The sequence below is a fragment of the Mercenaria mercenaria genome, unplaced genomic scaffold, assembly GCF_021730395.1.
Source record: "Mercenaria mercenaria strain notata unplaced genomic scaffold, MADL_Memer_1 contig_584, whole genome shotgun sequence".
NCBI classification, from domain to species: Eukaryota; Metazoa; Mollusca; class Bivalvia; order Venerida; family Veneridae; genus Mercenaria; species Mercenaria mercenaria.
In genome coordinates, this window is record NW_026463465.1 from 25,031 (window position 1) to 52,508 (window position 27,478).

General features: G+C 32.4%; 1 protein-coding gene across 1 annotated transcript in view; it reads left to right on the plus strand.

Moving 5' to 3' along the window:
* Window positions 1–13,342, plus strand: part of LOC128554638 (uncharacterized) — a 29,657-nt gene extending 16,315 nt beyond the window's left edge. The window contains exons 10-13 of the mRNA XM_053535927.1: window positions 328–497; window positions 1,641–2,186; window positions 2,325–2,703; window positions 7,733–13,342. Coding sequence (XP_053391902.1) covers window positions 328–497; window positions 1,641–2,186; window positions 2,325–2,703; window positions 7,733–7,818 — 1,181 coding nt within the window. The 3' untranslated portion in view covers window positions 7,819–13,342. The remainder of the gene's footprint in view (window positions 1–327; window positions 498–1,640; window positions 2,187–2,324; window positions 2,704–7,732) is intronic.
* The last annotated feature ends 14,136 nt before the right edge of the window (window positions 13,343–27,478 follow it).

Below are 27,478 nucleotides of genomic sequence, written 5' to 3' on the forward strand. Positions count from 1 at the left end.
GCGTCGAGAGGCCAGTAATTCGAGGTCGGCGACCTTAACCACTCTGACACGGAAGCCCCATTCATGCTATAAACATCATTATATCTTATCAGAAATATAAATTTGAAACGACAGTCAGTTTGTACTTAGTTTTATTATTCTGAATTTAAGAACAGTATAGTAGGACACAGTTACGTACTCCAGTCATAGTGTTTGTATTACCTGTAAGATATTTTGATGTATATGTACATGATTATAGTAAATGAATGTTTTCGACGGTCATCATTTGATAGATATGTATTGACAAGTGAAAAAGAAATGTATCAAAGCAGTTGAAATCTATTTTAGACAGAGGCGAGTGTTTCGATGAAAAAGTCCTTGCACAGTTCAAACAACAAAGAGACACAGTTGAAGGTTTATTCGAAGAAATGGTCGCTGCAATTTCGAGAAGTCACTTAAATCGAGAAAATGTAATAAGACTAAAAGGATATTTGGAAAACAGATCTGTGAGTAAAGAGGTATGCGTAATTTTCGTTTAAGTATTTAAATGGTATACTTCATGGTTTATTGTTTTGTTGGATTTAAAATCACGGCAACACAATTTTAGAACATACTTTCCAGTTTTTCGTCTAAGCGAATTAATTCAGATTCCTCTGTCGGACATGATATGCATGACAGGATGGCTTGGCAGAACACAAGGCAAAAGTGATCACAGATGTTCGTCGGATTTGACTCATTTCTGCTATGTTTGCATCAATCTTTGTGGCTAAGATTTCAATATTTGGTACACTGTTGTTTCTTTATTCGAAGGCAAGACTGAATGATTGCTTTTCTTAATAAAAAAAAACATTCTTGCCATTATTATTATCATCATTAAAACCATTGACCTATCGTTAATCAGCTGGTTTCGAAAAAGCGATTTTAGGTTTGAAACCTTAACCAGTTGCTAAAGAGGTCATGTATTCGAAATAGATAATTTATGAAACGCATACGACATTTAGTAAAATCACATTATTTTGATGAGGTATGAGCTCCTTGTGTATATGCGGCGCAAAAAACTAATTCATTCACATGCATTATGAATGAACTGTATTGAGTTTCTTGAATTTAGTTGTGGGATAACTTTTGTACGACCTGTTTTTTATTGTTTTGATTAATTAATTTTTTTAAGTGATATACATGTACTTCGTTAATCTGAAATGATACACATCAATGTAAAATAAGAAAATTAAAGCATATTTGAAAAATACCCTTGATGTCTTAAAGTCCTACTCCGCGGCTATTCAAATTCTATTGTGTGTATGCAACCCATGATTATAGTAGGTAACAGTTAACGGCCAAGCGCAACACTTTAGCACGCAAAATCACAAGTATAAAATAGATTCTATTTTGACATGCGTCACTGTTCATAGCCAGAATTTTCATGCTTTTTTCCAGTAACAATTTAAGGTAAAAATGTAGGACTGGAGCAGGTCTTTAAGTATACTGTTCATAACTTTTTTTGAAAATTTAAATTTCCGCATAGGGATATGTTGCTTCCTTATAGCCCATATATATTTTTTGCACGTTTAACAAGTTCAAAGGAGAAATATAACGATCATCGGGATTTTATACGTCCTCATATTGATTGTTTTCTGAAACTGATCAATTTAATACTACAGGTATCTGAAGAACTTTTTAGAAAAGAACAAACAGTTAAAGGATGTGGCTACAGACTAAAAACACTTCATGTCGATGTGGAAAGATTGCCGACAAAGGAAGAAAATGATGACCGTGAACAACGTATTAGAGAATTTTTAAGTAATCACGACATAACTGATGTCAAAGTTAACTTCGTGTCGCCGACGCTAGAGGAATATAGCTATGTCGGTGCACATATTGGTCTCAAATCAGACACCGTCTTAAAAACGGGAACGCTCGGGTGTTTTGCAAATCATTCCAAAGATCAGAAATCTTCGTTATGTGCTTTGCTTTCAAAACACGTGGCACAAGGCTGTTCATCAGAAATTTTAATCGAGGACAAAGATAAAAATCTAAAAATCTTTGGAAAAATTCTTCCGGATACGTACGTTGATGGTGGTCATGATATTGTAGCGGGTGTAGTAGAAGGCGAACACATTTCAAACTGTGACATGGGATTTAGAAGTATAGAAAATAAAAAGGTACCTGGAGAACTGTACAGTGGTGGCGATACAACTAACCTTCAGGTAGAAACATTAATAACGGTAGAAATACTTTCAGTAAATGATCTTATGAACAAACTTTCCATATTAGTGCATGCTGTTGTAGTTGTACATTATTTATATTTTTTCTAATATTTCAAAATTCATTTGTTTTATCTGTAGGGACATCCTATTCATTTATGGGGAGCAAAGTCTAAACCAGGTATAGGAAAAGTAACTGTTCAGAACTACCATTTTGCCGATGACAATGACACATATATTGAAGTCCAAGATGGATCTGTAGCCTTAGGCAAACCTGATGCCGTTCTTGCAAAAAACGGAGACAGCGGTGCGATTGTATGCATGGACGAATCTGGTGGAGAGAGAGTAAGGGTTATATCTATGCTGATGGGTCCGAAAAATGAGATTGGTTCGCAAAATGATCTTCAAGTAAAAAGAAAATATCTCACCCTTCCCCTGTCCAGTGGATTACGAACTCTAGAAAAACGAACGAACGGAACGTTTCAGTTGCAAGGCACAGATACTTCGGTAAAATCAGCCGGTAAATACATTATCTTTATGCATAATACCATTTGCATTTTAGTTCAAATGAATAATGCTCAATTGTGGAAGTGATATCAACTTTCGTCTTCCTTTTTTCTGTGTTCCGTAAAATGTACTGTTAACACAACTGAGACTGCGTTTATCTTGCAAACGTCATTTAACTTACACATTGTTTATGACCTAAATTTAATTTGAAACAAATTATTCAGTAAGGGCACTTGTTAGTCAAAAATGGCACAGTTTTCATTGTTTACGGATCAAATTATTCTAAGGAAGTTTCAAAAGTACTAGACTTAACATATTTAGTTAAAGTTGTCATACCTTGTTGGCAAACAGTCTTCACAATATTTCATGAGAAATATTCCTAAACGACTCATACAAAATTGAAAGTATGAAGTCTCTGTTAAGCAAGCATGGTAACTTTAGAAACACTAGAGTTATGAACTTTGAATACATATTAGAGGCCATAAAGTATCATAGAAGAATAATTAAAAAGTTCTGTCAGACAGATAATGTTCACAATTACTCAAGCTATAACCGGAATACGAAGTAAATACATTGATTATGTATAAACGACGTTCATGCTTGTATTTGTTGGCGTGAAAGGTGTCAAATATTTCATTTTGATATGACTCAATAAAATGGGCTTGCTATTTTTTCATTATAAGCTTCAAACGGATCTTTGCTATTTGAAGGAACTAACCCACATATTTTATGCAGAAAATTATTTCTCACAAAAGTCCGTTGAAAGTTAGCACTCTGGAAAATACTAGTGGGAAAAAGTTATTGACATAAGATATTTGCAAGAGATTCTTATAAATAACCAAAAATTTGTGCAAAAGCAATAACAGTTGCAATGTGTTTGAAATAATGCAGAAAGTTTACATTCTCCTTGCATATGTTACAATACCTTTCATTCAGTCACTTTATCATTTTAGTGTCAATGTACATTTTATGCCAAACTTGTTGGATATGACTTTGTTTACAAAAGATCACACAGTCTTTTGGCGAGTACCTTAATGTCATCACATCAAAATCCATTTGTTAAAGTAACACGTGGAAGTGTCACGGGGCTGCTATCAAATGTTAACGTGGTCTTTTTCACATTTTCTGATTATTTTGGAGTCAATTAGATTATTATGTATGATATGGTTTAGCATAAAACCAAAAGACAAAAGTCAATAAGAGAAAACCACATTTAGGAAACGCACCCACAGATGAAAATAGAGATACCTGTAAAAAATACACTTATACAGCGGCTGAACACCTGCACACGTAACACAAGCTTGTGCAATCATAATAAAATAAGAAGTAACCAACAAACGTTATCATACACAAGGAAAGAATGTAGCAGGGCAACTCACAACTGGAAAGTTTAAAAAGGTGAACTTCTCTTTAAGGCGTGAACGATATTCAATATTTCAATACCTATCATGAACAGACTACATCAAACAAAATCTTGCCGTGCTTGGTTGTATTCTATGCTTTCCCTAAACTTCTAACACATTAAGCTCACCTTGAAAGTTCAAGGCGAACTATTAGTTTAGGTGGATGATCCGGCTTCAGTCGTACACATTTTCACTTAAACATATTCTTCTCTGAAACTACTGGTTAGAATAACACCAAATTTTGTCTGTAGCATTCTGGCGAGATCCTCTATCAAGTTTGTTCAAATTTGGGCACTTTGTCCTTTCAGGGGCGTCAGAGCTGAAAAGAGACATTTTTTATACGAAAACTTCTTCTCATTAATCGATTAATGGATGTTTACCAAACTTGGTCTGTAGCATCATTTTAAGATCCTCTTTCACAATTGTTTACATCGGGGCACTTGGCCCCTTTTAGAGGCCGCTAGAGCCAAAATTAGAAATACCTTTAAACCACTTCTTCTCATGAGTTCCATCAAACTTGGTCTGTAGCATCATTTTAAGGTCCTCTCTCAGTTTTAAACAACCGGGTGTAAATGGCCCGTTTTCAGTGGCCTCTATATTCAAAATTCTAAATACATTTAAAAAGAATTCTTCTTGTGAATCACTTGAAATATTCTTTTTTGAAAGATTTGATCTGTAATTTTATTACATGTATATCCCACAACTTTTCTTGACTGGAGGCACTTTGTCCCTTTTAGGGGCCGCTACAGTCAATATTAGAACAACTACCTTCAAACATCGTCATGAACCGGTGGGAGTAACATCATTATAAGGTCCTCTTCCAAATGTTTTCATATAGGGACACTTGGCTTGCTATAACTTATATAGAAATAGTTTTAAAAGACTTTTACTCATGAACCACTAGATGGATCTTCGTCAAATTTGATCTATAACATTATCATAGGGTTCTCTTCCAACTTTGTTCAAACGAAGGCACTTGGCCCCATTAGTAACCGCTCAAGCCAACATTAGAAAAACCTCATAACCTGATGGAAGGATCTTCTTCAAATTTGATTTGCGGCATTTAAATGACTTGTTCTCATGAAAAGTTCAATAGTTCTTCATCAAACTTGGTCTGAAGCATCATTATAAAGTCCTTTCCCAAAAGGTAATACAAATTAGAGCAGTCGGTTCATTTTAGGAGCATCTAGAAATAAAATAGAAATGCCTAATTATGACTTGTTCTCATAAAACTGCTTCATGGATCTTCATCAAATGTGATTTTTAGCATTATCATTAGGCCTTTTACCATGAACTTTCAATTGGGGACATTTGGTCCTTTTTAGCAGCTTCTAGAGCTAAAATTATAAGTACCTTTAAACAACTTTCTGATGAATAACTTAACAGATTTCATCAGACTTGGTTCCAATACTCCCGCTTTCATAGTCTTGGGTATTGTATAATCACCCCTAGGATATGGTGCCTGCTTTTTTTATTTTGTCTTTTGATAGTTCCTGTGATACGCAGGCTCCATAATCTCAGATCCCCTTCCTAAATTCCAGTTTTTTAGTTCTGTCCATTGTTTTCTCGTTTGGGGCAAACCCATTATTTTATATGAGGACCAAACGGCGCTCTTCATGGAATTACACGCCTCAACACGTGTATCATTGAAGGTTCCATGTTCACCGCCGTTTGAATACATCTGCGGATGTCTCTAAATTGCTTTTTGTACTTTTAGCATGTGTAAATTTTGAGTTCTGCTCAACCCGGGGCTAGAGGGCGTGGACGGTAGCATGCATTTCCACTATCGTCATGAACAGGCTCAATCAAACCGAGCCTGCAACATTTTCGTTTTTGTCGTGTTGAGCGACCTGTGAAGTTTCCACTTTTCTCTATTTTGGTATATAAGATTATTATAATGCTCCCTTTCGGATAATCATCCTTTCAATGTGTTCAAATTGGGACAGCTTGCCACTTTTAAGAGTACTAAAAGTAAAAATGCCTTTTTATGACTAAATATCATGAATCACCCAATTGACCTTCCTCAAACCTTGTCTGTAGCATTGATATAAGGTCCTCTCGTAAAGTATTCAGTTTGGGGTGTCAGGCGGTTAATGTCGTCTTCAGGTGAGTGACTTAGGCCCATTGGCCTGTTGTATCAGTATAAAATAACACTTAACACATATTTCTTGAGTGACCATATTTTACATTACGTAAAATGTATATGGAAACAAGATTCAAAAACAAAATGAATTAATGAAAACATTGTTCTGATTACACTGGTCTTATGACCCTTGGCTTAGAAGTGCTAACTTACAATTCTGACATACCAAAAGACAAACATTTCCTAAGCAATTCACGTCCATGTTAATAATAGCACAGTTTTCTAGAACAAAAGAGTAACCTTTGAATTAGCCCCACTAACCATATAAGAGACCTCACTTCCTGAGCAATCTACATGACGCTAACACAGAAAATGAGTGGCTGTAAGAACACGAGAGTAGGCAACTATTGCTTAAATGACATTGACTTTATTTCATTCTCTTTTTCTTCAAAATTACCCTATTTTACGTGTTAACATATTTTCATTATTAGTAATCTTCATGAAATACGTAGTGTTTATAGGCGCTTCTTTAAAATCAAGTTAAAGTGTATGCAAGACTGTTCGAGTACTACCGGAGTTAATGAACTTTAATCAGTAAATATAGCTATTTATTATATACATATATAAATTCTGTCAAAATACAGCTTGCATTTCACGAGGAAATACGAACAGTCGGAACAAAAATCCCGTATTGTACCTTCCAAAATTCCGTATTGTACCCTCCGTATTGTAGTTGCCGGACTACTTTCATTAATATGTATGAGCTGACAAAGCTAAATAAATAACGCAAACAAAAACATCACTAATTTCATTCTAACATCAACAAACATTTAAGATTTCTTTCGATTACAAATAAGCAAACAAGGGGATGGATGTTCATGATAAAAGAATCATTACAACAGAAGATCGATCTGGGACTTTGTATTCGGCTCTAGTGGATTTTGCAAGAACGGATCACACTCTACGCATACGCGACTCGTGTGATCCGATCTGGCAAAATCAACTCGAGCAACAGTATCCAAGATCTAGCTACTGTTGTAGTAACCCTATTGTAGTACAACTTAAAAGCACTGATCAGTACACGTTTGCAGCTATATAGTCATCATGTCCCTCTTACAAAGAAACGAGAAAAGAGTGTCACGTCATCTTTTATGCGTAAATGATATTTTAAGAAACAGCTAAAAACATAAAATTACTTTCAGTTTCACATATTTACATTCACTGTATTGTTATAAACAACATTTTTGCAATTTTATCAAATGCAGTCCTATGCGATATGACGTCATTCAAAACATAAACGAACTGGCATAGTTTCGAGAATCTTCCATCATTTCAAAAGAGAACATGAAGTCATAGCTAAGGCTAATTTTTTCTGGCGACATGGACGACAAAGACCAAAAATAACTCGACATGATAATATGATTCCGTTGATTGTAAGAACTCAATACTATGTACGATTTTAAAGTATTTCATTTATATCACTTAATTCAATGCTATAGTTAAATGTAGCCTATTAAGTAGTTATACATTTTGCAATGTTTGATGCTATGTTTTAGGTAAAATGCTAGATCCTACCAGCCTTTTTGCTGAAAATAATGACGAAGGCATGCATGAAGAGGAACCTCGGAATCAGAGAGAATAAACAATTTTGGTTGTCTGACCTCAAACTGTCAAGATCCAGTCGGCCATCACATTTATGTAATATATTATATTAACCCATTCATATCTTTACTAATATATTATCAAGATTTCAATTATTATGTGCATTAATGTTCGAAAATGAATAGGCGTATCTATCTCTTAATTCATGTAACTTAGTCTTTTCCATTTGCACGCTAGTACTTAGCATGCACAACTGAAAAGTTTGGTTTCATCTTTCTGAACGCATCTCATACATTTGGTGGACTCTGGCTGAGATACTGACGGCTATGGCATGGAGAAATTGAGAGGTGACATTTGTTTTTGTTTTCCAAACTCTTTGTTTATACTGTCTATGAATTTGAAATTATTTCTTTCAATGTAAGTAAATGGTTATAATAAAGAAGGCTTACTGGTGAGTGAACAATCATGTTATTCCAAAAGCGGAATACTTCATATGTATCCCAAAGTGTAGGATGTGTATTGAGAATACCGATTTCTTACCTTTAGCTATTCAACAAGATATTGCTAAAACATTTAATATACGCTATCAAATGCAATAAATATCATTTGTACTACTTTTTGATATAGTACAATCCAGTATCATTAATACTGCTTCGTTGTTTAATGCGATACATTTCATTTATACTACTATGCTGTTTAATGCTATGTCATTTATACTACTTTGTTGTTTAATGCAATGTCATTTATACTACTTTTTTGTTTAATGCAATGTCATTTATACTACTTTGCTGTTTAATGCAATACAATATTCAATAGCTTAATTAATTATACACAATTTAGCATTTTTGAGTTTACATGTCATGTCTTTTGTTTCCTTTGAGTGTGTAAGTGATTCACCTGGCGAAGATAACTTCTATTATCTTCAGATTCTTGATAGTGACAGTGAATTAATATATGGTTTAAATTACAAACTACACAATTGTTGAATGATACTATCAAACCTATTATATGCGGGATTGTTTACACACCGCCTATAGTTTAACTATATCACAATCTAATATATAGTATCCTAATATATAGATGATCTCTGCAGAAAGCATTACTGTTTACGGCTATGGTCGCATGATGAAAACGAGACAAAAAAAAATTGCAAGGAAATGTAAACCTGGAGAAATTTAATAATATTCTTGAAGAACTTGAAAGAATTGAAGAAAAAAATGTGCCCGAACAATATGAAATAAATAAGTTTGTTGAAAAAATTAATAACATTATTTCAAATTCTTGTGAACTAACATTTGGCCAAATGATAAACAAAAGTAGTAAGAACACCTCCCCCAACCCCCAAATATTTAAGCATGGTTTAAAAAGGACTGTCACAGCGCTAAAAATAGATATCATATTGCACGCAGGATGTTTAACAAAAATAAATCTGAGTTGAATAAAAATAATCTAAAATCAGTCAGTAAAGAATATAAAAATACATTATCACTTAATTTTAGAAAATAAAAATTAGAAAAGGCTGAAAGTCTAAGACATTTAAAATAAAATAATCCAAAGGAATACTGGAAAATAATTAATTCTATTAATAAAACAAAAAATAAGGTGCGAGCAAGTCGTAATGACTTTTATGAGTTTTTTTAAAACTATAAATGATTATAACTTGTCTGGAGCGGAAAATAGCAAAAATGACAATAAAGAGGAGGCTAACGAAGTACTTTGAACGAAATAAATGAAGACATAAATGGAAAAATCACAAATTGAAGAAGAAATAATACGAATTGTTAAATCTCTTTAAAATGGTAAAAGTCCTGGTATAGATAGCATTATACATGAACATATAAAAAGCACTTGGAGAATCATGATGTCAATGTATAAAAGACTATTTAACTTAATTCTAAATCACGGTATAATTCCAGAATTTCGGACAGAAGGCACTATAATAGCAGTATGACTCAAATTTACCAGAAAATTACAGACCCATTACCTTATCAAGTTGTCTAGGAAAATTGTTCAGAATCATTAATGATAGACTAAATAAGTACGCAAACGAATATGATCTTATTTCAAACTACCAAGCAGGATTCAGGAAAAAACATTCTATTACAGAGAAACTCTTTGTTTTGCAATGTTTAATAGATTTATTAAGCTCACTAAAAAGGAACTTTACTGTGAATTCATAGATTTTAAACAGGCGTTTTATACTGTATGGAAACAAGGCCTCTGGACTAAGTTATTAAAAAGCCAGATAAATGGGAAATGCTTTAACCTAATCAAAAATATGTATAGTAATATTAAGTCTAGAGTAAAGACAAATAGGGGGACCACAGCTTTTTCCCCTGCCTGACGGGTGTTCGACCAAGGAAAAATTTATCTCCCTTGTTATTTTCTATCTTTCTAAATGATCTGGAGAACTTTTTCATCCTGAGTGATGATAATGGAATAAAGTGTAATATTTCATATAAAGAGATAGTAATGTAGTATGTCAACTTTTCATTATTTTATACGTAGATGACACTTTTTTGGTTAATAGTAATAGTACTGACTTGAAAACAACCCTTAAGCTTTTTGAAGAATATTGTGACACATGGAGGTTAACCGTTAATATTAATAAAATTAAAGTACTTATATTCGGGTCTGAATGTAAAAACTACAAAGAGATTTTACTTTTAAAGGAAATTGAACTAGATATTTTGAATGGGTATAAGTATCTTGGTATATACTTTTCCAGATATAAAAGTTACTTAAATGCTAAAAAAACACATAGCTGAACAGGCAAAAAAGCAATGTTCTTACTTCCAAAAAAGAGTAGGGTCTTAATTTCCCTTATGATATACAGATTGAGTTATTCAATAAAATTATGAAACCAATATTGTTATATGGATATTGTTATATGGATGTGAATTATGGGGCTTTGGAAACAATGAAATTTTAGAAAGAGTTCAATTAAAATATTTTAAACTAATATTTCATCTTAAAAGATCCACACCAACTCATCATTTATATAATATGGAGAATTAGGAATAAAGCCGCTACACTTTGATATAAATGAACGAATGATTAACTTTTGGGGTAAGCTTACTGGTCCAGAGAATGCCATTAGAATAGTTGGTTATAAAATTACATGTACTACATTATATATGGATTGAAACAGCAAGGAAAACTGTATTCCAAATGGATTGAACAAATTAAAAATTCATTTTATTCAAATGGATTTGGAAACATTTAGGAACAACAACATACACTGAACAGAAAATGGTTTTAACTAGCTTTTAAGCAAATGATAAATGACCAGTACCTACAAATTTGGAATGACATGACACAAAAATCTTCTAGTGACATGAACTAACGAATATTTAAAACAGACCTGAAAATGAACCCATTTCTCAAAACTTGCTAAACAAACAAAGTAGAATTCTTATTGCCTTCAGAACAAGAAATCATAGATTTCCAAATGAAGTAGGGATATGGACGGGTACTGCAGTAACTGAAAGACTCTGCACTTTATGTAACAGAAATGAAGTAGGAGATGAATACCATTATTATTTTTTTTTTGGAAAAATGACAAAAAAAGTTGTTTTAATAATATGATAGCCACTGATCTAAATTTGGTAAGAATTACCCATAATGTTTGAAGAATATATGTATGTTTACACAACAATATGTACATGTTTTGTACAATTTTTGTACAATTCATATGTTCACAATTTTGGTATACATACATGTAGTTTCATTAGTCACGGCTTAAATAGCCATGCAGCCCTAATTACTAAAAGATTCAGAAATTACAACATAAAATGACTCTTAATTAACTATGTTCAATTATATTTACTATTGAGAAACTTTTCATTCTTATCTGGGAATACAGTTTAAACATTTTTAAAGTAACATGGACACAGCAACATTATATACAATTACAAAAGACTGACTTAGTATTTAAGTATATTTGTGCTTATGTTCCTTTCATTTCTCCTTTCGAAAAAGCAACACTAATACAAACATCATTACAACTATATCTCTATACATGATGAGTTTGATCCAACTAGAATCTACACTTAAATACTTATTCTCCATTATCAAGATTAAGTATGTTTTTAAAAAATGCTTAAATGCAGTCTATGCTATAATACAGTCATATTTAATGCTTTGTCTTTGGAAAATTTATTAATTTATTCATACACTGCTTTAATATAAATAACGTAAGCAAGTTTGTACCAATTTTTGCATATAGATCTATATGCCGGATTATGTCTTGTGTTTAATTATACTAGAATGTTATTACCTTTAAAGCATCTAGCTTGGCTTTTTCTTTCTTTTCTTTTTATAATGAGTATCTTCTTTTTATTCTGAGGTATACTGTAATGCTAGATTCCAATAATTTTTCTACTTTAATGGCTACGGCTAAAATTATATAATCATAACTATTTTGTGTTGTTTATATTTGCTTGATTGTTTGTTTTCTCATATTCATGAACAATTTGTTAATATGGTATTCTGTATGTATTTCATAGAATTTATTTCAAAAAGGTACCTAGCCAAAATGAAATATATTTTTGTCAATTTAAACATACTGGTTATAACATGCTAATTTACTTATTTTTTTTAAAGTTACCATGAATGGTTTATTAACATCAATAATAGCTACTCCTAAGCCATGCATGTATACTTGTTAGAACAGGACAACGTTTATTTAGAGACCTAAAGGGAGTGGATTGTAGCTCTAATCTTTCTATATGGCTAAAAGTTATTTCCCTAAAAGACACGTTACTTGGTCTTACTTAACATCTATTAAATATAGCTATTGCTGATACTGATAGATAGTTTACAGCTCTAAATATTTAAATTCACCTAGAACTGAAGAATTGATATAAATTCTGGTAATCTACTGTCAAATCAAGTCAGAATTGCCCTTGTGGTTTGGTTTTCGGTGAAGGGTAGGTCTTCTGTACTTGCCATTAGAATAGTTGGTTTTAAATTTTATATAAGCATTGAAATGTCAACTTAGATGAAGTAAGTCACTTACCCCTTCTTGATAGTTAATTCCCATGTTGCCGGTAAATTCCAATTGCGAAATTGAGAATGCTGTATTTTTAAATGATTTTAAACACCACAAAATGACAAAACTGTTGTGAATTCTATTATAAATATCTCTATTCAGTATCCGCATGACCTTTTGTGACACTGAAATTAAGTGCTTTTAATCACGGAACACTGTTTTACTAATAGACCACGTGTTAGAGACTTTTAAAGTAAAATAAGAGTGCTTTTCACAAAAATCGCAAAAGTTAGCTACTAAGTGAGGTAATTAAAATTTCTAGTTATAGGTTATAATGTACTAAAATCATGATAAACAAGATCTGCTTATCAGATTCTGTATAAAAATAATACGTGAATACAATTCGTAAGATGAAATTTAAACGCCGATTCATTCACTTGTCTTAAATAAGAGTTGTCCTCTGCTGATCACGTGTTTTATATTATTATTATTATTATTATTATTGAAATGTTAATCTCATGTATATGTCATGTACAAACTGAGAGACTTTAATAATAAACTTGTATTTACACTTTCTTGTGTTTTCCCCGATAAATCAAAAGATGCTTAATTAGTTCAAATTATCAGAAAAGGGAATAGGCATTATGCACTTTATTATAGACCCCTACCATGTTTGAAATACATATAAGTAAAATAAAATTTGAACGCTGATTACTTCAAGAATTATTATCCAGCAAATATTTCAGTTAAACAGCAAGCGCTCCAAAGTAATTTTAGCTTGCGGAATTAAAAATATGACATTGCATCCGGAAACATATTAAACAAGTTCTTTATAAAATAAAGCATGTAAGAAATATTGAACTGTTTACCAGTTGGACGATGATTTAAAAAATAATAGACAATTTTTAGAACCCGTACAGATAAAAATTTAACGTGGCATACTCAAGTTTGCAATGCTGTGATTAAGCTGCACTTTAAAAAAACACCTTACTTTTTGACTGATGATAGATGTAGATTATGCTTACCGCGGATTTTTGTTTTGCAATGATGTAAGGGAACTTGCCTGCAAATCAGAAACTGATAAAAGCAATAATCAACAAAAGAGGAACGAACAAATTTGTAGCAAATGGCCTGTTCAACATTCTAACTGCTATTATCATTTGGCTGTACCGATCTTTAAATGTAACCATATTCTTGAATCGAACCTACTTCAGAGGTTAGAAAATTAATATTAAATACAACTTTATAACATTGGCGCCTTTTAGGAAACAATTTATGTAACAGCAAGCTGTGTGTTGTTTTGCCGAACCTAGATATTATTTATATCAAATCGTAAAACTGTACAATTTTGGTATACAAGCAACATAAGTGGTAAGGCATTGCATAGGCAGTTTCGATAAATTTAGTCATTTATCAATTTCAGTTTTTCATCTTCTATTCCAAGCTTAACACAGTTTTTGGTATCTTATCTACGAAAGACCCGTGGTGACATTTCAACTTCATTATTTCACGCTTTCTGCTTCGTGATTTCACGATTTCCACTTCATGAGTTCACGAATTCACGATTTCTACTTCCTGATTTCACGATTTCCACTTCACGAATACACGATTTCATGCAAAATCTTCACAATTTCACGATTTCACCATAACACTTCACGATTTCTTGATTTCACGATTTCACGAATTCGCGATTTCACGCAAAAACTTCACGATTTCACCATAACACTTCATGATTTCTTGGTTTCATGATTTCCACTTCACGAATTCACGATTTCACGATAAAACCTCACGAATTTACGATTTCACGAATTCACGATTTCATGAATTCACGATTTCACCATTAAACTTCACGATTTCACGAATTCATGATTTCACCATTAAACTTCACGATTTCTTGATTTCACGATTAAACTTTACGATTTTTTGATTTCACGATTTCACAAATTCACGATTTCACCATTAAACTTCACGATTCATGATTTCCACTTCACGGATTCACGACTTCACCATTAAACTTCACCATTTTATGATTTCTTAATTTCACTATTTCCAGTTGGCCAATACATTCCGTAACTCCATTCAATGAAGTGTATACGTAATGAATGGCCTGGGTTACCGAGGATGGGTTTATACTCCTGCATACGTCTGAGTGGAGGTTGGGGAGGGATACTGGTGCCTGTACCAGCACAGTATTGGACACTGTCAGCACTGATAGATGTATGAATACAATAAGATGCCCAAGTAGCTAAACTTTTTTAGACAATTCCAAAATGAGTATGTTTATTATGCCCCCGCCATTTATTGCGACGAGGCATTAAGCATGCAGCTGTCCGTCCGTCTTTCCGTTATTTTGGAGTCCGTCTTTCCGTCCATAGACACATTAGTTTCCCTTCATTTAAAAAATGAATGTTTACATGGATTAAATTTATATTTTGTATGTATATCCTTTCCACGCCTGTAACGTAGTAAAACGTCTTTTTTACGTTTTATATGGGACTCGTGGTAAGGCCATGCTCTTGATCACCTCAGTTTGCATACCATTTACACAGCAGGCGGAAATAGCTTACATATGAATAAGATGCCTCGCTTTTCATTTAATATCTAACAAAGATTCTAAAACCGAAAGAAAGGGTCTGGATCAATTTCACATTTAAAGCAATAATGATTTCTAAAAGTATTGTTTGTAAGTCTATTTCCTCATCAGTTGAGGCATTTTTGGCCAGTTTCCACTTTCAGTACCTAAGTCTGGTTGTGCAAATATATAACACGCCATCTTACATGTATCGAATATCACCCGCGATTTTCTACGTCATACATTAGTCATATGACTAATAAAGTCGCGAGAAGTTAAAATTGTACTGTTATGAAATCATGAAATCGTGAATTCGTGAAGTAAAAATCGTGATTTCAGGAAGTAGAAATCGTGAATTCGTGAATTCATGAAGTGGAAATCGTGAAATCATGAAGCAGAAAGCGTGAAATAATGAAGTTGAAATGTCACCACGGGTCTTTCGTAATCAGAAGGCTTACAGCCAAAACTTGAATTATACGACTGTTACGTTGTAAAGGCCGTTTAAAACACGCATTGTTTTAAACGGCCTTTACAACGTAACAGTCGTATAATCCAAGTTTTGGCTGTAAGCCTTCTGATATTCGTAATTATTCTTTGCATATATGTAACCCATAAATGTTAAGTTTCGTGAAATTCCTTTTAAATTGTACAAAATGGATCGACCTTTCAGTTTTCAATAAATCTTAGGGTAAGCACTGTAACTTTCAAAAGACAAAATTCGTTTAAAGTCAATTTCAAGAGACGAACTGAACGGATATACACTATGATTTACCTGGTCATCTTAAGTTTGTCGATAAAACAGTTATTTGTTCGTTTTTTTCACTTGTCCCTGATTCAGTCACTTTTGCCTTGATTTCACATTGAACATTTTGTTTTTCTTCATTAGTGCTTTGTTGTATGGGATGGTCATAATGCGCATTCGTCAAACATTCCGGCCGGTGCTACCCAAAGTTTTTATTAGACAAACTTCCGGTATCTCAAGATTACATCCTTTTTACGGCAATGTTTGCAATAAGAATCATGTCTTCTCCGTCCTTTAGCTGTAGAGTAACCTGCGCGGAATTCGGTTTTGAGCAATTTACTCTTTTCACTTTCACAGGTTACATGTCTTCTTTCTTGTTCGCTTTTTTTCTCAATGTAAAGATATTGCGCTAATCGTGCTGCTGTGATGTACGTTGAAACCCTAAATCAAGTGAGATGCGTACATTTTGTCCATAGTTATTTGATAAATGTTTAGCTTTGGACCATGCTATTGCATCAAAACAATTTCGCAAGATAATACAAGTAGTTTAGAAATTACAGGAATTAGCGCAGCTTGACCTTATTTAACCTATAGCCCTTGGTCAGGACTGGTCAATGCCGGACAATTTAAAACCCACAGGTTTTAAACCCAATAAAAAGTTTTAAATACATTTGATATAGATGAGTTTACAGAATAAAATATATGGTTTGAAAGAAAGAAAATTTACTGATAATATAAATCCTCACTATGTTACAGCAAAAAACGGGAAAAGAATGATAATGGCTACCTGTTCATTTTGTGGAAAAATGAAATCAAAGTTTGTTAAAAGTACTATCACAGCAGGTAATTTAGATATTCATAAAGCAGTGTTACCCTTTTTACCTAAGAAAGGTTTAACACTCCCAGGATATAATTATTGTGGACCAGGAAATCCTTTAGATAACGGACCCCCTGTTAACGAACTAGACGCAGTATGTATGGACCATGACTTTTGCTACGGCAACGGTGTAAAAAAAGTACATGTGACAAACAAATGCTTTCCAACTTAAATAACACTAAATCAAAAACATTTGGAGAAAAGATTGCAATACATTTAGTTGTAAAACCAGCAATTAAAACGAAATATAAACTTGGGTTGGGACGAAAGCCAAAAAACGGGAAAAGGGGGTAGAGTATACCCCCGAAATAACTGCACCAAGCTACCGCTGGATTGATGAATTAGCAGAAGAATTACACAAACCAATTAAAAGAAAATGTAGGAAACGACGGGTGATTGTTAATGATATTGATGATACTTGGTCTGCTGATTTAGTTGACATGCAAGCTTTTTCAAAATATAATAAAGGTGTAAAGTACTTGTTAATCGTTATTGATATATTCAGTAAATATGCTTGGGTTATTCCATTAAAGAATCAAACTGGAGAATCTGTTACTGAAGCATTTAATAAAATAGTTTCAGAAGACAGAACACCAACAAATTTATGGGTAGATGAAGGAAAAGAATTTTATAATAAAAAGTTTGAATCATTTTTGAATAAATATAAGATTAACATGTACCATACATTTAATGAAGGAAAAGCTGTAGTTATTGAAAGATTTAATAGAAGTGTAAAAAGAATAATGTGGAAATATTTTACAGCAAATAATACTTATACTTATTTAGATAATTTACAGGAAATGGTTGATAAATATAACAAAATAAACCATTCTAGTATAAAAATGACACCAACCGAAGCCAGTAAAAACTTAAATAAAGGTACTGTTTACTTTAATTTATACGGTAATTTAAAGATACCAAAGAGTAAACCAAAATTTAAAATTGGTGATCGAGTTCGCTTAAGCAAACTGAAAAGACATTTTGAAAAAGGATATACACCAAACTGGACAGAGGAAATATTTATAATTTATAAAATTAAAATACAAATCCCAGAACATACACTATAAAAGATTTAAATGATGAAATAATTCAGGGTTCATTTTATGAACAAGAACTTTTACCTACTACACAAGAAGTTTTTAGAATAGAAAAAGTTATGAGACGAGACTATAAGAAAAAACAAGCTTTAGTAAAATGGAAAGGTTACAATGAAAAATTTAATAGTTGGGTACCATTTAGTGAATTGGAAGAAATTTAAATTGAAAATATATTATATAAATGAGTAATAAAAATCTAATTTCTAATAATGGAATAGAAACAATAGATCAATTAATTATTCACTTAACTAAACTAGCTGCTGCTTACAGAAAAAGTGATAAGTTTTGTGGAAGAGTAAATACAGGATTACAGATTACAGCAGGTATTTTTGGTTGCTCGGCTGCATTAGCACTTGTTCCAGTTATTCCTATATTTGTAGCAGTTGCTGGCGCTGTTCCATCAATAATTACTATATTTATTAATAGACTAAAAGTTGAAAACAAAAAAGCTATTTTAAAAATGCACCACCACAAAATAAAACAACTAATAACAAAAGCACGGATCGGAAAAATAAGCGAAGAAGATCCAAATAAAGTTATTCAGGATATTTTTACAATACTGTTAGAAATACAGGAAGAAAAAAACTATTCAATGCCTCTTGAAATGCATATGAAGGAATTTAAACTTAACGGATATAAAAGTAAAAAAGAAGAAGAGTAGTATTAAATTTTACGTGCGTTTTTAGAGATTTCTTTCTATAAGTATATTATATATAGATGGTTAATAGAAAGATAAATAGAATGATTATGCCAAAATTATCTAGTATTTTAGGAGAAATAATGAATCCAGACAATAATTCATATAAAAAGTTCTTAAAAGAAGAAATGTTATTAAATCAAAACTTGATCAAATAGGTAGCGATGAATATAAAAATCATGTCATTGATAAATTACAAAATGTTATAGATCCTTATCTATTAGAAAGGAATTTATTTGAATGGGACTGTGGTTGTTTAATGTTAGAAGAAGAAAATGTCGAAAGGTTATGTGATTGTCCCAGACCAAATAATCATCGAAACAACCCTAAAAGAGTTATTGCAACCGATTGTGACACTAATGAAGAAAAAATATATAGAAGCACTTACGCAGCATTTAAAGACCTTGATGTTAATTCTGGATTAATAAAAATGTGCTACGAAGGGAAAAACAGAGTAAAAAGTGGAATATCAAAAACTAATGGAAAAAGATATAAATTTAAATATTTTATTTCTTCTTAAACTTTATTTATTTTATTATTTTTTAATCCTTTTTTGCTTAACGAATTTTATTTTCTAAATATAATATATAGATGGAAATTGAGAGATCAAAAAATCAATATATTAAGAAATTTGAAATTAAAGTTGAATATAGACAAGATCCAAAGAATCAATTATATTTAACTATAAACGACTCTTATGAAATACTTAAAACTGAACTTAAAACTTTAAAAGGTATAAAAATAAACGTTGTTTTAAAAATAACTTTTGTAAAAATGGATAAAACTGATACAATATATAAATCAGCTTATTTTCAATCAAAGGCTTTAGAAATTATTAACACAAACGAAATAAAAAACACTTTACGTCAAGCCTTTGATGAAATAATAAATAGAATTGGCAACTGGATTTCAGAAGGAAGTGGTTGGAGAATAGAGTCAGTTGATGTTCATTATATAAATAGATATAAATATACACCACTAGCTGCTTCAAGTTATTTAGAGTTACCAAAGAAATTACAACATCCGATGAAAGGATTGATAAATATAAAGAATGATGATAATGAATGTTTTAGATGGTGTCATTTAGCCTACAAATTTCCTACAACAAAAGATCCCCAAAGAGTTTCAAAATATAAAAAACATATAGAAAAACTTAATTATTGGGAATAAAGTTTCCTGTTACATTAAATCAAATACCTAAAATAGAAGTTTTAAATGATATTTCATTTAATATATTCGGTTATGAAGAACCTACGGGTGTTTATCTATTGTACATATCAAAATATCAATATGAAGAACACTGTGACATGTTGCTAATTAATAATAACGAAATAACACAGCGGCAACATTATGTTTGGATAAAAGACTTTAATAGATTAATGTGTAACGTAACCAAAGATCGGCATAAAAAACATTTTTGTAAATGCTGCCTGCAACATTTTTCTCAAGAAAGAATATTAAATGAACACATACCAAACTGTTTAGCTATTAATGGTACCCAAGGCGTAAAAATGCCAAAAGAGGGAAATAAAGTACAATTTAAAAATTATCATAAAGGTTTAGCAGTACCTTTTGTAATTTATGCTGATTTTGAATCAATAACTAAGAAAGTTTTAACTGCTTTACCGTCACCTGGATCTTCATTTACTGAACCATATCAAAATCATATAGATTGTGGTTACGGTTATAAAGTTGTTTGTTGTTATGATTCCACTTATACTAAACCAACCCAGATTTATAGAGGCCCTAATGCAGTTTATAAATTTATTGAAAAAATGCTTGAGAAAGAGGAATATTGTAAAGAAATATTTAAAGAGCACTTTAACAAAGAACTATGAATGTCTAAAAAAGATGAAAGTCAATTTAAAAAACAAAAGTTTTGTCATATCTGTGAAAAAGAATATAAGGAAAATGAAAATCCTGTACGTGACCACTGTCATATAACAGGAAAATTCAGAGGAAGTGCTCACTCAGAATGTAATATTAATTTTAGACTAACACACAAAATTCCTGTTATTTTTCATAATTTAAGAGGTTATGACGGTCATTTTATTATGCAACAAATAGGGAAATTCAAAAAAGAAATTAATGTTATTCCTAACAATATGGAAAGATATATGGCATTTATGATTTCCGACTTGGTCTTTATTGATTCATTCCAATTTATGTCTCAATCATTGGATAACTTAGTAAAAAATATTCCAGAATTTAAATATTTATCTCAAGAATTTGATAAAAATATAGCGAAGCTGGAACCTTCGGTTACACTAGAATTATTAAAAACAAAAGACGTTTATCCATATGATTACATGGATTCATTTAAAAAATTCAAAGAAACAAAATTACCTCCTAAAGAAGAGTTTTATTCAATTTTAAATGAAACACACATATCTAATGAAGAATATGAACATGCTAAAAATGTTTGGAATAAATTTAAAATTAAAACAATGGGAGAATATCATGATCTATATTTAAAAACTGACGTATTACTTTTAGTTGATGTATTCGAAAATTTTAGAAAACTATGTTTAGAGTACTACAAATTAGATCCTTGCCATTATTTTAGTAGTCCTGGTTTAGCTTGGAATGCAATGTTAAAAATAACTGGAATAAATTTGGATTTAATAACTGATATGTATGTTTTTATTGAAAAGGGACTGAGAGGAGGAATACGTTATATTTCAAACAGATACAGTAAAGCAAACAATAAATATATGAAAGATTATGATCCTGAATTACAGTGGCGCCCGCGTGTTGGTTCCCCGTGCACACGATTAAACCCTTGCGTGGCACCATTCATAAACGTTTCACGTTACTGGCTTAGTTAATCGTGCAGCCAATCAAATTAGTTTTAAACCGTGTAAGCGTGCGGAAGCGGGAGACGAGTTTTTTGCATTATACGCATGCGCAGCGTGTAGATTGGAGATGGTAAAGCGCATGCTCAGCTCGCGTCGTCTGCATGATGCCTGTGTATGATCACAAGTGGAATTTTTTAACTTTTGTTGCTTCCATTTCAAAGTTTAAATGGAATCAAAACATATTTACTAATTGGTCTTCATTAATTACCGATTAAAGCTTTGTCTTTAAGAACAAATATATTTTTTTTTCTTTTTATGTCATATCATTTCGTTCTAAACAAGTGTTAAAATACATTTTTAATTCCATTTCAGTGAACTTCTCTATTATTTCAAACACACGCTGTTTTACGTAAGTCATTAAATGAAAAGGTGAAATTAGTTTAAACAGTATTTTTATACAAGTATGCATAACATGATACAACAGTTCTAAAGATAAAATGAGGATTAGGAAACAAAGTTGTATGAAATGTTTTAAATAACTTTTGAGGCTGAATAATTATAAATATAAATTTACGCTGAGAGTAAACTCTGTCACAGAATACAGGCTAGATTTAGTGTGATGATTTGATTTGATAGATTATTCACATTAGGGCAAAAATACAGCTTTTATACGGGAGCTAGCGTATATTAGAAAAGATACATTTTTCTTCCTAGTATGTACTATAAACTCTCAACTGTCTAAAAATCAATCCAAGAAAGAAAGGGAAAAATGCGTAACTTTATATAATATGTAATTTATTATTCAACTATAATATTCAACGAAAATCAGAAAATTTATCATAAGGAATGACTCTAAAAATATCGTAATAAAAAGAAGAAACATAAGTTCTTTTCGCAAAATTGTACATACACTATCATAGTTACTAAAGATTATACATATTTAAACATGCGCAAAATGCTACTCCCGCTAAACAATTAATGGAAACCGGATGACACAATATCCCATCCTGCCAGTCAGAGGATCAAAGTGCAATACCGCCTTTGGCGGAACGTTACGTGCTGTTTGTGATCTACCTAATCAGAATGAGAGTCTCACGATTAGTACATTTTTTGTATCGAATAGCTTCGGGCAATATCTCTATTATATGCCAACTACTGGGGTAAATTGAAGAAAACTTTTCCGTACGGCAGTGTTTAAAACTATCTTCATGCAGTTAAAATCGAACCCTTCCAAATAGATAACGCACTTAGTCTATGTAACAATTAAAAAAAAAAATAATTTTGTAATAAACACGTGTGTTCATGGCGGGTGCACTCTGTCATATATTGGGAAAGGAATGAATTTATGTGAATAGAATGGAAATTCTGCGATAAGTCACTGTCAAAACGGACAAAATTTATTTTGACTGTGTTCGTATTATGGGGTCCTTTTATTCTCGAGTAGGATAAATTTTTATTAAAAATATCATCTTATTTATGTCGTCGGCCCACAGTTTATGCTATTAAAACTGGTCTAAATACAACCGTATTAATTTCTGACTGAACTCGTAATTTGAAGGAAATTTTATTTCTGACTGATGGCAATTAGAAACTTGATCCGGATCGCTTGCCGGTAAAAAAAAAGTGGAAAAATATATTGCCCGAGGTCCGAAACATGGCTTTCATTAAACTTCAACAAATTGTTTTTAGTGTGTTTAACATATTTATCAAGTTTTCAAGTTTTACAATCAAATCGGAAATTTTCGTTCAAACATTGTAAAACGGCGGGGGATGAATGGATTTTCTCGTTCAGGGAAAAGCTTTATGGCTTATAAAATCATAAACGTATACACCACTGATTACATATTTCCTAAATTGTACAAACAGTTATAGACCTATTTCCTGCCAATACAGATTAATGTATATTTCGTTTGATGTAAAAAATGGGAGGGAACCGTAATTTAATTCGGCCACAGCAAGTTCTACATTTGCTTTTCCATCTAAAATTGCAATTCAAAGTTCTGTGTATCTGGCAGCAGAACGAGAAATTTCTACAGTAACGAAGGTTCGATTATATAGTTTTCATTTTCCTTGAGATTTCATTAGAATTTACAGACTTCAAAGATGTTATTGTGACAAAAGAGAGGGGCTCAATCAGTGATACGTACGTCGGTGCCACCCCTTGTGATATACTGGTCTCATTCGAGGGGCGTACCCTAGAATAGCATCCAAATTGTACGACACACGCATCATTTTGTGGACGTCAACGACACGAACCACTCGGCCAACAGAAGCCCACCACCCCCGCCCCTGCACACACATCATGATCAGCCAATGTGTAGTTGCACTATGCAAAATTATCACATATATGCCTTCTGGTGATTTTAACTTGATACTATTTTCATGTTTTATTAAACAAATCAAGGGCATAAACTGGCATTTACCGGGTCAAGTGGGATAATACGTGATTAAAATGTGGCGATTCTAGCTTAAAATACAATCCGCATTATAAAACACCAGACTGACAGCGGACGGGCAACACAAAAACATTTTCTTCCGCTTTTGGGCAGAGGACAAAAAAGGTAAAACAGTTTCAGAGCGACCTAAATTGAGTAAAGATTCTCGTGCAATTTATTGTCTCATCACGATTTCAACGATATTCCTTTTTGAAAATAAGGGCATTGGAACGGAAGAAGTATGTACAAAATGGAGATAATTTTAAAATGCATTCAACATAGTAACTTGTCTTGTGTACTGCTCTGCATTCTCATGTAAGTAAGCTGTCCGAGATGTTCGTTGTACTTTTGGACAAGAAAATATTAGCTACATAATGGAAATCAATCCGATTACTCTTCAACACAGACATTCAGGTTCTTGTAAAGATGCACTTCGTCACTCAACGATATCTATGTTGCAGTCTTTAGTTTCTATGAATGTCGCTGTACATTACGGACTTTTTGTAACATCGATCTGTCGGAAATCGATCATTTGCCTATATAAGCAATATTTTATTCTGTATTCTGAAATTAATGGCATTACTTTTGATACATTTTTAATTATTCGTTTAAAAATTGCGTTATCTATTATTTTTTTAGTCCCAAAGATTGCACAATTTAGCATATTATAATTAATTGTAACTGTTTTAAAATTACCCTTTGATATTTAGTGTGTATTACAATATATGCCTGGGGGTAAACAATATTCCGGTCAGAGTTGTTTTTCAAATCGGGTCATTGCAAATGTTTACCCCCATTATTCAAGTGGCTACTATTAGGTATTTTTATGGTTTTTGCGTTGATATGTTACAGAATTCACTTCTTTGACTTTTCTGTAGTCTTTTCCCTTCCATTCGGGAGTTGTTTTTATGATTTTTTCCCTTATTTCTTTATCGTATGACAGAAGGAAATTAGAATTCACCGGAAATATATTATACTTGTCCATCTATGGAATTTTAGATTATACCATAAATCGTTAATAGATGTGTCCGTACAATATTACTAAGTAAAGATCCTGGCCCAAATTTCATGAACAAACTTAAGTAATTACTTAGTTGAGTCTGCTAGTCCTAAACTGAGTATTGATGAAGTTATTGTTATTTATTGTTGATTTTTTAATGTATTTATAGTTTAAAATATTACTATGGTAGTGTATTTGTCAGTGTACTTAATTCAAGTCACGCAAATATGATATTTCTATTTAAGCACCGATATAATAAAATTAATCCTACCATGCCCCAAATTTCTATTTTGAACCTTGTCTATCTTTCAATTTGCGACAGTACTATAAAAATTATGAAAGGGGTGCATACCAAAAAGTTATGGCTGAATGGCAACCGAGGGCGGATCATGATCAGTCTGCACGGATGTGCAGGCTGATCATCATTACACTGATCGTAAATATATGTGTTAGAGTTTTAAGGAAAAATGTTACGCTTTTAAAATACTTTAGATGGGGCCTATTCATATTCTTGATAATTTATTTTATCTTACAGACTGTTTCTTGTGGAGTGAATATTTCTGGTTTTTTTTTTGTACCAGATATATATGTTCAACATGAAGTTTCAAGTATTGAAAAAAACGTAAAATTTAGGTGTTGGATGGTATAAATGTAACGATGTTCTATATTTTTGTGCTCCAGCCGCGTTCAAATAACTATTTCGTATTCTTAAATCTACTTTTATTTGACAAACTGATAAAGTATACATAATCAATTTTCGACACTTCAATAATATTAAAACTACATTTCCAGTATATCGTTTCGCAAACGATCGCCGAAATGCATCAGAAAATGACCCCAGCTGTAATTATCGACCCCCATCCCCTGTGTTCCTAAAACAACAACAATTAATACGGAATCGACGAATGATTGGCACGCGCGATAACTGGATTATTGATTACTTGATAGATAAGAGCTGTCCCCTTATATCGCTTTAGAGATGTTTCTAAAAGATGTAATGCATCCGTAGCCAAACGTGAGTAATGGTCGGACCAGATACGGACAACGCAGAACCCTATTTTAAAAATCCCACATGAGATAACTCCAACTTTATTGATACTCTAAATATTATTATATCGAAAGAAAAATACAGTCAGAAGCAAAATTAACAGGAACACGTACCTTTTCATGTTTTAAACCACGTCATGTACTAACAAACCGATGTTCATCTATCCTAAAAAAAAAATATTTTAAAGTAATTAAGTTTTTAACAACAAAAAATATTCATTTTCGTAATAGCACCTCTACGTGTGTGCGTTTTTCAATTACAAAAAAAAAATCAGCGGGCCATGATGGCCCTGTCTCGCTCACGGAGTAACCAATGCTCAAATGATATGATCACGTTTTGACATAGCGGGTCCTAGGCTCCACAAGAGCTTTTTGTACTAACATGCTCTTCGGTTACCATACTTATATAATGTTCACATAAATAAAAGGAGGTAAATTGTCTAAATTCAGTCAAACCAGTTCTTCAGCAAGTGCGTCATTAATGGCCAAATGACCTTTAAATCAGTGTCTTCCTGGTTACGAGATCCACCATTTTAATTTGAAACAAAGGGATGTAATCTGACATAAAATCAGTCCATATATTACCCTGGTTGCTCAGTCACAACTAAAAACCTATGATGAATTTCCAAATGGTGCCATCACATCCATTTTTATTAAATCGGGAGGTAATGATGCATTGGTCTATGCTGTCGACAGCTACCGAGTACAGCCAATTACAGCAATTATATTAGTAAAGTTATTCATCTTGATAAATGTTCTATCAAGGTTACTAATACGACTATTCTTCCATGAACGACATAATAACGTTTCAACAATCTCATTTGAAGATGCTAAGGTGTATTCTATTTAGATAACATTGTAAAGGGAGGTAATTTCTCTTAATTCAGTCAATATGTATCTTCCTGATTGTCAGGCCGCTGTTGACATACCTGCCATATTCAGCTAGTATTTTCGTTGGTTACGCAGATATATCCATTTTAATTTCCAAATATAGGGAGGTACTTTGCAAAACAGTCTAGATTGTCTCGCCCACTACTGACAATAATGAAATTTCCAATAAAGTTTCCTTAAGTACTTATGATATACAATCCATTTGTGATTCCATCAGGGGAGGTACTCAGCTATTAAACTCCCACAGGCCACAGATTATTGTTGTTGAAGATATTTTTGGAATTTGGTATCAAGTCACCCCATAAGACGCAATCTCTCTATGGTTGCAACGGCCACGCAAATGGCCTCTCGGGGCCCTAATCTAGAAACCATGAAGGAATCTGCAAGTCAAGCACAGGCAACCACAGATCTTGTGGTGATACAGTTGTGCGGCAAGTTTAGTTTAAGTCAAAATACATGAAGTGCTATTGTGCAGACAGGTCAAATAGCTTTATTTTTGGCCCTTCAGGGCCATTATCTAGGACCATGATGGAATAGGCCAGTTCAAGCAA